This window comes from Crocodylus porosus, unplaced genomic scaffold (assembly GCF_001723895.1).
Source record: "Crocodylus porosus isolate Cpor-Errol unplaced genomic scaffold, CroPor_comp1, whole genome shotgun sequence".
NCBI classification, from domain to species: Eukaryota; Metazoa; Chordata; order Crocodylia; family Crocodylidae; genus Crocodylus; species Crocodylus porosus.
The window spans coordinates 54,448,798-54,462,191 of record NW_017728918.1 but is presented as its reverse complement, the minus strand read 5'-3'; the positions used below and the strand labels follow the sequence as shown (position 1 = coordinate 54,462,191).

The following is a 13,394-nucleotide window of genomic DNA, read 5'->3' as shown; positions in this document are numbered from 1 at the left end:
TGTTAAATTAAGGCTGGAGCATAATTGAGATTTTTAGCTTTAAGTAACGTTATCCATGTACAGAAGCAATCACCCATCTTTCTCAATTGCATAGGAAGTAACAACAAATGGATAATGTGAAACTATTTACATGATACACTCAGACCCTCAAATCACTTATACTTCCTAAAATAAACATGGCAGTCTCTACAAAGTGAAAACACAGGATTGTGTTGATCTTCTGAATTCTAATCCTATTACAGACATTCCCAAGTTAAAGTAAAATAATGCAGTTACTATTTTAAACAATAGTTTTAACTAGGAAAAACACTACTTTGCAGAAAAAAGTATCCAAGTATTAAGAATAAATCAACATGCTGTCTATCTTACTCCATCTGCAACACTGATTATCAGAGCCAAATTAACCCTTTAGTGGTCCCTAGGTAAACAAACTCATAGGCCCCAGGCTGGTCAAGACCCTGCAGGGAGCAGGGCTAGGAGCCACCACCAGGAAGCATCCACCACAGTGGTGAGGCTGGTGGAGGGGATGGGAAGGGAAGGGAGGTGAATGGGGTCATTCGTGCTGCTGCCATAAGGGGGAGGACTGGAACCCCCTGCAGCGCAGGGCCCTAGGCATGCGCTTTTTTTTCCTACACATTAATCCAGCCTTTCTGATTATATTCACAAAGAATCATCAGGGAAATTTTAATCAACTTCAAAGCAGGTGGGGAACCACAGCTTCCAACAACCTAAACATGGGCTTAATAGAACAACGTATCAAAAGTTGATTTATGCTTTAAGAGAATTTCAACAAGATTTTTCTCTATTTGGAAATTTTGTTGGAAACACATTGAAGAAAGCAAGCCACTTTTCATTTCTGTCTTTCAATAAAGTGCATAACCTGTGCAGCTATGAAGGAATAAAAGAACATGACTTTCTGCTGACAAAAGCTATTCCAGTCTAGCTCTTCCAATAGGTTCCATCCTTTGCTTGCACCAAATATCTTAAAACAAGTTAAAAGGCTCTATGGCCTAGACCTCAGGTCTATTGTCTGAAACCTCAAGTAAAAAAAAACTAGTTCACATACTGAGAAGGAGGAAATTCTGCCTTAAACCTCAAGTATTTGAAATTTAAAAGCTCTACCAGCTTTCAAGACTTTAAGCTACTTCTGCAGAACCTTATCTGTACACAGTGTGTCCATTTCTGCTGGAAGGAAATATCATGACCTTTTTTTTTTACTAAAAAAGACAGTATCTACTTTAAATAGAGAAAGTACAGCATTTCAAACTCACTTAGTCCTCATTAATTTTTCATGAACATATGAAAGTTATATAAAACCACAAAAGATACAATCATCCTTAAGATACGGTTGCTAGAGCTAACTTGCAGAATACTTGTGATATATTTAACAAACAAAAAATAAAAATGAATTAATAACCTTCACTTTGGCAGTGCAGAAGAGCCAAATTTATTCATACATTGCCACAGAATGCACAGAACCTTTCTTACAGGAGCAGGGATTTCTCGAAGTTCGTAAAGAAATCAAAACTGGTTTGTGAATTAGATAAAGCAAAGAGAGTAATATACAAACTGTAGATCAAGAAGAGATATTCTTTCGGTAGCGGACACATCTTTGTTTTGCTTAAGTTTACATACTACTCCAATTTACAATTAGAACTGAGTTCTCATCAGGCCAAAACCTCTTATTCTCCATAAAGCACATGCATAAACAGAGAAATTCAGAACCCTGTTTCTGGTCTATATCCAATTATGAAAATCACATGTTGGCCTGTATAGCAGTTTGAATCAAAACATCAAATGTGGTAAACATTCTCAAACTTTGTGGAAGTCATAATGAGCATACAGATACTGATTAAATGCCCAGATACCTTGGTGACAGTGGTCCTACAAGAATGAAAATGGAACACAACAGAAGTCAAATCTAACAAATGAAGTCCATCTCTATAATACATGGAAAAAATTCTTCTTGTGCTTTCATTTTTTAATATTTCCAATTACTTTTTAAATACCAAAGCATGACTGTTCACCAAGAAACAATTTTTCAGTCTTGAAATAAATTCTTCTCCTGGGTAAGAACTTTAGGATTTGCCACCCAAATCTATAATCCACTCCACAAATTTTTAGGGAATAACATCAATATCAACTCAAATAAAAGATTAATTTCAAAAAGGCTTTCCTCTTCAACATGGGAAAGATATAGTTCTTTTTGTAAGTCAAACTGATATTTCCCATCTAGCTGTTGTGGAAATCTAAACCTGGGGTCTAAAAATCAAAATATATTTTTCTCCATACATTAACATAGAAAATAAAGAACAAATAACTCATTCAAATCCAAGTTCTAGCAAGCCACATTCTTAAGGGCATAGTCATTCAAAAATGGACTCAAATATATGCTAAATTCACAGTAATTTCATATACTAGACATATTCACAGCTTGCTTTTCTGGAGCTTGGAAATGGACATGGTGGTTAAAACCCATTTTGTTAAGTGACAAAGGAAATATGGCTTTAAAGAAAGAACCATGCTCGGCCCTTGATCCATCTAATATTCTCCCTTGTTATTATCAATTCTGTAGATGTATCAAGGGCAATTATGGATTGCAGAGAGTAGAAATGTACAGAGAAGAATGTGCTTCTGTTGATTTGAGTTTTTTTTTAAGATCACAGCATTTAAAATGTAAATTTTGTTAGGCCTACATCACTACATCATTGATTCCCTCGGAAGATTCCATTTCATAGGTTTTCCTATTTTCAAAAAGAATTTGAGAAAATATCCAAGTATCTTTGGAGACTGAAAAACAGAAATGGGAAGATTGAAGAGTCATTTAGTAGAGTGAAGGTTTTCAAATGAGTTGGATTAGAAAGCGTGACACATTTCCAAGTGAAACACATTTCAAACATGACTTAGGCTCCTTAGTCACTTGAACAATTTTGAATATATTCTTTTTAAAACTGCAGCTGGACAGTTTCTGTTAAAGTCAATGATAGTTGCATTGCTTCTTTCTGCAAACCCACAACAGATAATTATACAATAATTCATAATAATATATTAAGGTAATTTATATGTATATATTTGAGGTATATTTTTCAAAGTATTACCATTTTGCCCTAATTGAATTGGAGCAATTGAGTTATATAGCTAATTTCTTAAGTATTAGATTAAAAGAATAAATAATTTGGAGGAACGGACTAAAGCAGTGGTTCCCAAACTCTAACAGATTGTGCACCACCAATTTAAAATGATACAACCTTAAGTACCGCCAGCAAATTTTTCAGTTCAACCTTGAGTACCACCAGTGTATTTTTATCATATAAAGTAGTTATAATAAATCTGTTAATGCATACCACTGACAGGTTGCCTGCGTACCACTGGTGATACGTGTACCACAGATTGGGAACTGCCGGATTAAAGGAAATTATGCCTGAACTTTAGGTTTTTTGTCAAAAATATATTGTGATTTGATAGTTGAATGATATATTTATTGCATGCTCAGCAAACTGTATTGCTTTTATAAGAACAAGAGGTATTATTTCTTAAAGACAACTCCTGTTCAATGAAAAATTTAACAGTATTCTATTACAATCCCACACAATAATTACATTATGTTTTCTCAACCTTTTGAGTAGTTTTATTACATTTTAAAACAACTGTTTTGTTTTTCTCAGAAAAATTATCTGGTTTCACTTGGAAATTTGTGATCACCCAAAATATAGAAAGGACTTCAACTGGTAACGGTGGCCTGCTTCAGAGAAAAGGACAAATACTGATCGTGTCCACTAACAGGCTGAAACAAGGTTTGCTGTGATTACCATCAGTTCAACAGTAAATAAGGTATATTACTGATCTATAACCGTTTGCAAGCAAGTTTGAATGATTATGTATCTGTATTGTGCCCTTTCAGCCTTGCTATAACATTATTTTGTGAGTGCGCGCATTTTCAAGAGTAGTACTTTTAACTTCTGAACAATTTAAACTTGTCTTTGGAGTGTCAGGTTGTTAATAAAAAGACAAAAAACATTGTAGCACAATCCTATTACAACTATGATAATGAGCCAGAATTTGTGCTTTTGAAGTTTCATGTCTTTGAACTTTTAGGCTTTGAAATTTAGTTATAAAACACAAGTCTACCACAGAGAACACAGCTTATCCAGAAGGAATAGTACCAAAAGGGATTTTTGGAAGCAAGAAAAATATTAGGACATACGTTAAATAATTTTTTTGCCTGTTACTATTTTACCACAAAGATTTTCCAGTCTTGTTAGGATGGATTTGTATCTAAATATAATAAAATAAACACAAATAAATAAATAGATATTCAAACACAAATCAATACAATTGTTCATACCTTATTCTGTGTCTGGGTTTGTCCAACCAGTATAAGGATATTTGATGAGATAATAGATAGGCAAAAATTAATCAGAATTATTGATCTCTCAGATCTGATGTACCTGTCAAAATAGAAAAATACAGAATAAAACATTTCTAAAGCCATTTAAAATAAAAATAGCAGATCAATTATAAAACTTTAATGCAATTCATAGGAATTCTGGCAATACTTTAAGCTGAAGAGCTCTGTTGCCAGAATATCAAAGGTAAATTTGCTATTAAACTGATACTATATAAACATAGCATTTGGAAAGGCTATTTTTACATTACATAACCTCTGATTTTCTCAGTGTCTCAAGACATCATAAACAAGATTGTATTAGTGTTTCCATTAAGATCATTTGGTATTCTTTATATGACATCATATGGATAATAATGTGACTGCATAAATTCAGATCAATAGTAAGTTTATTTTGCCTGCTCCTTAATGGGAATATTCAGAGAAAGGGAGGCCCACAGCTGGCATAAATCGGTATAGCTCCATTGCAGTAATTGACTTTAGTGGAGCTATGCTGATTTACATGAGTAAAGGATCTGGCCTACAATGTATAATTAAGATGTAGTTTAGTAGATTATACCATGGGAGTGCATTCTTAAACGCTTACTTTATTAGGGTAATTATAACACATACATTAATCTTGAAGTTAAGCTACATTTAAAACATAATTTGTGTGCAGAAGCAGAAATACAGTAAGTCCTTCATGTTCATATAAGCAAATACCCAAAATAGCTGATTTTTGTATATATAGAGTAAATTATAGTAGTGAGCATTACATAGTCTCTATTGCCAACTTCTGTCATATTATTCATTTTACAAGTGTATTATGAAAATGGTTGATGGGATAACAAAGTATAAATTCTTCATCAGCTACTTCCTTATAAATCATGAATGCTCTCATATTAAAACATAATATGTTATGTGCTAAAGAATACTAAAGCAATGACAAATATTTAACCTAAGCATATCATTGGTCTGCTTTTCAGAAATGCTGGTTACCTATATTGCCTGTTCTAATCAATGGGGGTTGTGAATGCCAATTTCTCTGAAAACTGTACAATTTACTAATACAATTCTTAATATGGCTCAGCTGATCTGCACTTAGGTGTACGCTCATGAGTGAATTTCAGGGCACTAGTGAACATCTGTTTGAAGTGCTCTTTGCTCACCTGTCTTGATTTAAGTTAAGGATGCCATGACATTTTTCATAAAAGAGTACAGACCAAACCTGATATCATGGCAAGGGGGATATGTGCCATTGTAGATGAATACAAAATAGTACATTTGTCTATATAATCACATCACTACCGATCTGTAGCTCATTATTAGTGAGCTGGATCCCAACATCAAATATTGGAGCTTTGGGCAAAGCATAGGGGTATCTTCAAAATGTGGGTAATTATAATGCTTATTAATTTAGAGACCCACAAGTGTGTTTTGAGCCAGGCAAAATCTATGTAAACTTAGCAAATGCACCTTATTCTAGTGTCTAGCCTTTCATTCCTAATGCTTTGGTTTTGTGAACAGTACCTGAAATGAAAATGAATGCTTTCTAGTTTTTCATTTGGATGAGGGGAAAAAACCCAATTTTTATTTTTTTATTAGATCCAAATAGAATTTTCCCCCTGATTTTTCATATTGGGGCCAAACCAAAAGATTCATTATTTACAGAGCACTACTTCTAACTAATAATACCACAGTTCTACAGTTGTTGATGTTTTCTGTGTGATGTTTCAATTCAAGCCAAACTTCGGATATTTTCTGCAGTATAAAAATATGCACAAGGATGATATGTCCATGCTCATAGAAATGTAACAATAAGTGATGGAAAAAATGATTACCATCATAGTCTATCCTTCTCCCAGGGCAAGTCTGTTGACTAAAGTACATTCCTGCTTGCTCAATCCAACTTTAAATAATCAACATGAGGAGATGGCCAATCACCATTATACAATTGAAACACTTAACTGAAAGGAAACTTTTCCTGATATCTGTCTAAAGTGTCCTCTCTTGTGTCTCACTCATGGCCTTGTTTAGGCCTTCCTTATCATTTTAAACAGTTCTTTTCTCAGCTTGAAAGTTGTTACACTGGAAATCATCACTAGTACATTCCCTGATGGCCTTTTACCAACAACGATAGAAATGTCAGAAGAAGCAGGAATAACCACAGAAAGTACCTGACCAACTGTGCATTGGAGAAAGTGAGAAGAACTTCTTGAATGTATATTTCTCTGGAAACTTTGATTGATAAGTTTTATATATTTGTACTGACTAATGTAACTAGATTGGGTATATTTATTAAATATCTGTCTAATTGTGTGTATATATGTGAAAAAGAGAGGGCATGTGTCAAATTCTTAAGCTGTTTACTTCAGTACTTTCTGTTAGCATCAGATTTCATTGGTCAATTTTACATTTATAAGTTTGTATTCTTTTCGTGTCTTTTTATCTTGTATTATGGAAGAGGGCAAACAGAAGCCAATAGCTCACTCCCACTCTAATATTCATTATTCATTATTTTATCAGGTGTTTCCTCTCAGTCTTCTTTTTCCAAACTTATTTATCCTTTTATTTTAAATCCCAACCCAGATAAAATTTCTGTATGACTCTCAGTTGCATTTATATTCCTAGACAAGATTTGAAAGTAGGAAGCATAAAGCAAGTTCAATATTGGATTGTGCCAAATAGTCCTTCCGAAACATGTTTTTCAAAAGCAGACTGCTACATTTTGTGCCCTTCAGTGAATTATGTAGCTGAAATGGGCAAAGTAGGTTGAACATCTGTCAGTCTCCAAAACTTGGAACTTCTGTGACTTTGAAATGTAGCTTTTTTATTACTCATAGACTTCATGTTCAAATGTAAATGGAGAAGTAGGTCAGGAAATAGCCCATAGGCCATGGATCAAGTGTAAACATTATTTAACTGTTTTACTTGTGGATGAACCCCGAAAAATCCTTATTTGTTGTATGACTACCTCACTGACAGGGCAATATCATTAAGTCTGAAGAACTAGGGGTGTCAATTTGTTGTTGGTCATTTCACAACATTTTATGAAAAGCAGATTTTTTTTCTAAATAAAGAAGATAAGCATGTAACTAATTGTGCTCTTAGCTACTAATTTAAATCCAGATAAGTATGCATTAATGTTCAACCCTATAAATCCATTACATACCTCCATAGTGCTGCATAGACAACTGCTAGGGTGATCAAGGCCAAACATGAAAGACCACTGCCTACTATTAGAGTTACTGAGGGTGTACCAGATGATTCCATGATCTGTAGGTTACAATAAACAGCTATGAGGGAAAACCATCTTTCAGAAATTAAAATGGCACATCAAAACAAAAAAGAACAATATAAAGAAAAAAAGATAAAACACCAGTGTGTCAAAACTAGCCTCAGTACTATTACCTATCAAGCAGACATCTACTTCATTCCTAATCTGATCCATACACATCTTTAAGATCTCCTTAATTATTGATTATCGTCCCCAGAGGCCTAGTAGCATTAAAATAATGTATTATACCACCTACATAATGTTTTGTAAAGTAAAGAACAGGAGTCATACTATAACTTAATGGGAGACTACAACATAAATTCAGGTTTTAAATGCTGTGCTGTTAAAATTAATTAGAATACTTATTTCTTTTGGGGGAGAGAAATATTTTTAAAGTAATGTGATAAACAAGTAGTATGTTTTTACTGTACTCTGTTAAATGTCTTTCAGTATTTTGGCCAAAAATCTGATTCATGTTCACTGCAGTATTACTAAACTTTCTGACTTCTGATAACTTTGTCTTGAGTCCAGTATTCTCACACACTTAATTTATTTGGGACTCAACTCTTATAGGAAAATGGCAATACAAAGAACAGAAAATACCTTATACCCCTTATGAAGAAGCAGAACATCTAGAATTATTTAATTGAGCTTTCCTTCATTAATTACAGCTGAAAATCAATAGATGACCTTGAAAGACATATTTGCTTTTTTTTGTGTGAAATACAAACTATTCCCCCTGGAATCAATATTGTTCATTTTGTGCATTTGTGTGCACTCTGAAATAAACCTGGTACAGGCTACTACAATCTAAAAGGTGTAGACTTAAAAGTTTGAAAGGATGTTCTGTATGATTTACCAAAATGGTGTTTAAAGCATCAGGGATGCATTGCAAATTATGTTTTATCAAGACATCTTTTGTCACTGAAACATGAGATAAAACTAATGTACTTTTAGGCCAGATTTTAGACAGAAAGTCAGATTTTATTTCATTCACTTTGTTTTCAAGCAGCTCTGCTTCACTAGTAAAAACAGTCTCTGATCAGACACTTCCAAAACCAGGAAATCCCTTCTGGGGATAACTTCACAAATATTCCCTTTCCAACTATTTTAATGCAATGATACTTAGACTGACTGCTCATACACTTGATGTCTCCCACTGTTTCATGCATGCTTGATTATTTTTCTTACAAGATGTCAACAGACAGCATAGAAAACCTGTGCTGAAAATGTCCAATGCAGATCTGCAATCTGTTTAAGTACAGTATCTAGGGTTTTCCTACCAATAGCAATAATAAAACCTTCTCCATCACTCTGAGAGGTTTACATCCTTTTAAAAGCTTGTAAGTTGATAATGGCTCGATATGAAAGTTCCCAATGCATTTGCATTACAATTAGAAGCCTTTTCCTAGATAATTGAGAGTTGGAAGAAACCTGAAATGGACTACAATTTAGTTCTAGCACAGATTGAGGAAATCATTTCTCTGAGCTGCTGGGGTGAACAGGAGATGATCATAATTTTGCCAAACTACAATATTAAAACAATCCCTCAATGCAACGTCTGAAATAAAGCTGGGAAGAACACTACACCACCTTCCCCCCCCTCCCCGTCTTTGCATTAAACCTGGATTTTTGTCTTTGTTACTTACTATTTCTCTAGGTTGCTGAGCCAAAATGGCGAAGGTAGAGAGACGATCACATAAGCATTTCGTATGGGATGCATCGGTAAGCACAGTTTTACATCCCTGGGTGGACCAGGTTCCCAAAGAGTCGTTCCTGCAAAGGAGAGAGAGAGAGAAAAAAAAAATCGGGATAATTACGCCTGACGGCCAATTCCGTGAGGAGCAAACGCAGTTTAATTGAGAGGCGAGTCTAGTGCAGCTCCCGGACAGAAGAGATCTACTTGTTGTTGAATAGGACTTAATTTAGATGCATCTCCAGCTGTACAGTAATGCGAGGGGAGAGGGGAAGGAGAAGCAGGCAGGCGGCTGCGCTGCGTGCCGGGAGCTGTCCAGCGTCCGTGGTGCTGAAACCTCGACTAGCTCTGTAGAGCCCTCTGCTAGCAGCAGCAGCCTTGTGCGCTGCCAGCCACTTCCGAGCCTCCCCAGCTCGCTGCAAAACTCGGAGGGGGAAGGAAGGGGGGAAGAAGAAGAAAGCAAGGGGGGCCGATTTCTTTCTTTCGTACCGGCTCTGTGTCTAGCTCCTGGTTTGTGTGGCGGGCGTTTATTTGTGTTGTTTCTTTTGTGTGCGCTGGTGAGCCTGTGTGCGGTTAGTGCAAAGGCAGATGTCTGTTCAACGTCTGCTTAGGTGACACTGGTTGGACTGGGAGTTGTCGGATCTTCTTCTCTGCTGGCTATTTGTGTTAGGGATTTTTTGTGTGGTGGTTGTTTTCCGTGGCCAGCCGTGGAAATTTCACTCTGGAAACGGCAGCATCAGATGCTTCCAACTCTTCCCACTGCCTGGGCTCCAGAGGAGGGGTGGATTTCAGCACGGCAGCACACAACATCACCAAAGAGACGGGAGTTCGCCCTCCAAGCATCACTCAGTCCAACTCGCCTTTTCGTACCTCCCTTCCCCCTTTCCTTTTTCTCTTTCTTGGGGTAATAGCACCGGGCTAACCCCAAGCCAAAGCAATCATTTGTTGGGACTTTCCACCAGCTGCCTCTACAGGAACAAGATTAAAACAGCCCCCGATTCAATTAGCCATTCAAAATGCTAAGGCAAGCTCTGAAACCCACCCCAGAAGAACAATAAAAATGGTATCTACCCACGTTTCCTTTGTGCACGGGGAGGGGGTGGGGGGAGAGGCAATCACCTCCCCTTCCTCTGAACCATAGCGCTGGGATTATTTTTGCAGGAGAAAGGGGTCGTTTTCTACTAAATCAAACCCATTATCTTTACATATGTCATGTTTAGAGTATAACAATTGATTCCCTTTTTTCTTCCTTTCATGTCTAGGGATTAACTGCAGGGACTCTGCTGCTAGCAACAGCATGTGTGTTGTCAATTCCTGTCAATTTCACCCTAGGTCACTAAATGACTTGAAATAAGAAAGAAAACAGGAAGAAAGGGGGTAGGGAAATAACTCTATATTTAATCTCCTTTCACTGTGGTCAACTTTTGATTCATCTCTTCTGCTTTTGATAATCCCTCTTTCTGGGTGACCCTACAAACCAGGAACTTCATGAAGTGTTAATTTGTGATCCTAAATTGAGTGTCCGTGTACAGTTCATGCAAGCCCACTTTTACATCTTGCATTACTAACACTTCAATACCCAGCAGAGGCAACACTGGCATCATGTTGCACTCTAAACTGTCTCAGAAAAAAACAAAGTAAACAGCTGAGGTTTATTAAATGAGAGCAAACAACCGAATCTTTAAGCTTGTGAAGCTTTCTTTCAGATGCCTTCATTCACAAATTGTCCCTTGCACAAAGCCACAATACTAAATCAACATCTACTTTAAATAGTCATGCATTTTACTTAAAAGTGAATACATTCTGAGACATCATCTGGTTAACCTTACCAATTAATTTTATTAGCTTTCCTGTCTGTTATCTTATTGTGACACACAGCTAATGCCAAATGAAACACATTTATCTGATCTGATTAAATATTAAAGAAGAATGATAGTTTAAGAGAAACTGACATGTTTTAAAACATAAGGGTGATGTTATTCAGTTGGAGAGATTTAGCACATTGAATTTAACCTGTGTTGAAATGTATTGTATACACAATGTAGTGATCCGGCATTAAATCTTTCAAGATGGTAACCAATGCATAGCACTAGGCAAGGTATAATAATAAAAGGTAGATGGCCATATAGATCAGTTTTATTTAAAGTAAAATGGTTATGATTATGATCACAATTAAACAGGTGTAAATCAAAAGTACTCCATTGGCTTCAGTGGGTCTGATTCTGCTCTCAGATAACTTATGTAAATCAGAAATTAAAATCAAGAATGAATTGAACAGGTCACTTTAATAAATCCATTATGTCCCAACACACCATCAGGTATTCCATATGTACCACGTATTTCATAACACAACTATATTAAAAATACTGTAAAGATTTATGATAGCATTTTAAAAAATATTCAGTATAGAACTATTCCAATTGAACTCAAAAGCAAAACTCCTATTGACTAAAATACAAATGTGAACATTTTTGACAACCTCATCCTACCTTTCTTTCCATCAAACTTCCACATCTTGCCCTACAGGATTGTGAATATCGCAATTTCAACCATTGCATATTTGAGACTGACTATTGCCCATAGTTCACTTTTGAGCAGTGTAATTTTCTAGAGAAACACCATATTTTGAGGACAAGAATTACCATGTCTGTGGTAGGTTAATTATTTTGAAACTGAAGGCTGGAGAAAGTTGTTGCACTAAGTCCCCCCAAGAGAGATGGGACAGTGATCAGATAAAAGAGGAAAATGATAAAAGATGAATGATAAATGTAGTTTAGCATATGGTTCTGGTGCCTACATGTGTCAATATGTGCAGCTATATTCAGCTCACCTCTATGTACTTAATGTCATGTAATCTTACATCTTGTGATCCCTTCCACCTCCTATTAAACTTTTCCTGTTCCTTTAAGACACATACATATAAATCTACAGGTTTTGTCAATAGGTTTGTAAATCTCATTTGTTGCTATTTTTTTTAATTGATGCATGGGTAGAAACCTATAGCTATCACACACACCCCCAAAAAGTCCTTATTACTCTTTCCACAAACCATTGTGTATTAAGCTATGGAGGAATTATAGGCATTATTAATACATATTCTATTTATAGCAAGGAGAGTTAGGAAATAAAAGCCATAGTAATTCCTGCTATTAATAGTTTTGCTTTATTCTATTGTGCTAAACCTGATTTGTTCAGCCAGGATAGAGTCACGTGGTAAAAGAAAGGAAATTTCCAGGACCAGGAAGCACTGGTCCACCACTGCTGGTGCGCTGCTACGGACAAGCAAAAGGAGATTGTAATGATCAAGAATTACCATGACAAACACAACTAGTACAAACAAGATCAATTTTTGTCTTGATACCTGTCTGTTTAAGAGATTAGGAAAAGAGGAGAGCAAAGGTTCCTTAAAAGCACCTTTACAAAGCTTCCCCTCTCCCCACCACCCTTTTGAGAGCAATGAGAACTCTTTGGCTATAATCAAAGATCAGGAACATAATGTGCCACAAAATGACCTTCCACATTGCTCATAGAACAGTTTTTGTCATGTTCAGAACACCAGAAGCAGTTATATTTTACTATTCAATAACTTTTCATGCAATGTCTTATACATACTTAACAATTACCAAAAACAATGGAGCTAGTGCCTCAGATATCGCAGTGCAAATGAGTATTATAAAGCAGTTGCATTTTTGTATAGTAAGAGTATGCAGATGTAGCTGCCAAACTTACACATAATGATGATCAGGCCACATTTGATGGGCTAACTGCCACATTTTCCTTACTTTGCAGTATTCTTCTAGGTCTCACGACACAATATCACCATTTATTATAGATTTGGTTAAGTTAGTAGTATATATGCCTTATAAATTCTGGTATTATTTTGTCAACTTAAAAATGAAAGATTAGTAAAAATATGCATTGTCACTACTGTCAAAAGTTAGTGAAAATCTGCAATGTCACTACTGTCAAAAGTACTGTCAAAAGCACACACTAAATAATGGATTTATTTTACAATGTATATCAGCTACCTCAGTTAT

The 13,394-nt window shown here is 35.7% G+C and overlaps 1 protein-coding gene across 4 annotated transcripts in view; it reads right to left on the bottom strand.

Moving 5' to 3' along the window:
• ADGRB3 (adhesion G protein-coupled receptor B3) overlaps positions 1–13,394 on the bottom strand; it is a 701,435-nt gene that overhangs the window by 122,430 nt on the left and 565,611 nt on the right. For all 4 annotated transcript variants that reach the window (XM_019537601.1, XM_019537603.1, XM_019537600.1 and 1 more), the window contains 3 exons: positions 9,311–9,437; positions 7,557–7,660; positions 4,346–4,448 (listed from right to left, as the gene is read on the bottom strand). In XM_019537601.1, coding sequence (XP_019393146.1) covers positions 4,346–4,448; positions 7,557–7,660; positions 9,311–9,437 — 334 coding nt within the window. The remainder of the gene's footprint in view (positions 1–4,345; positions 4,449–7,556; positions 7,661–9,310; positions 9,438–13,394) is intronic.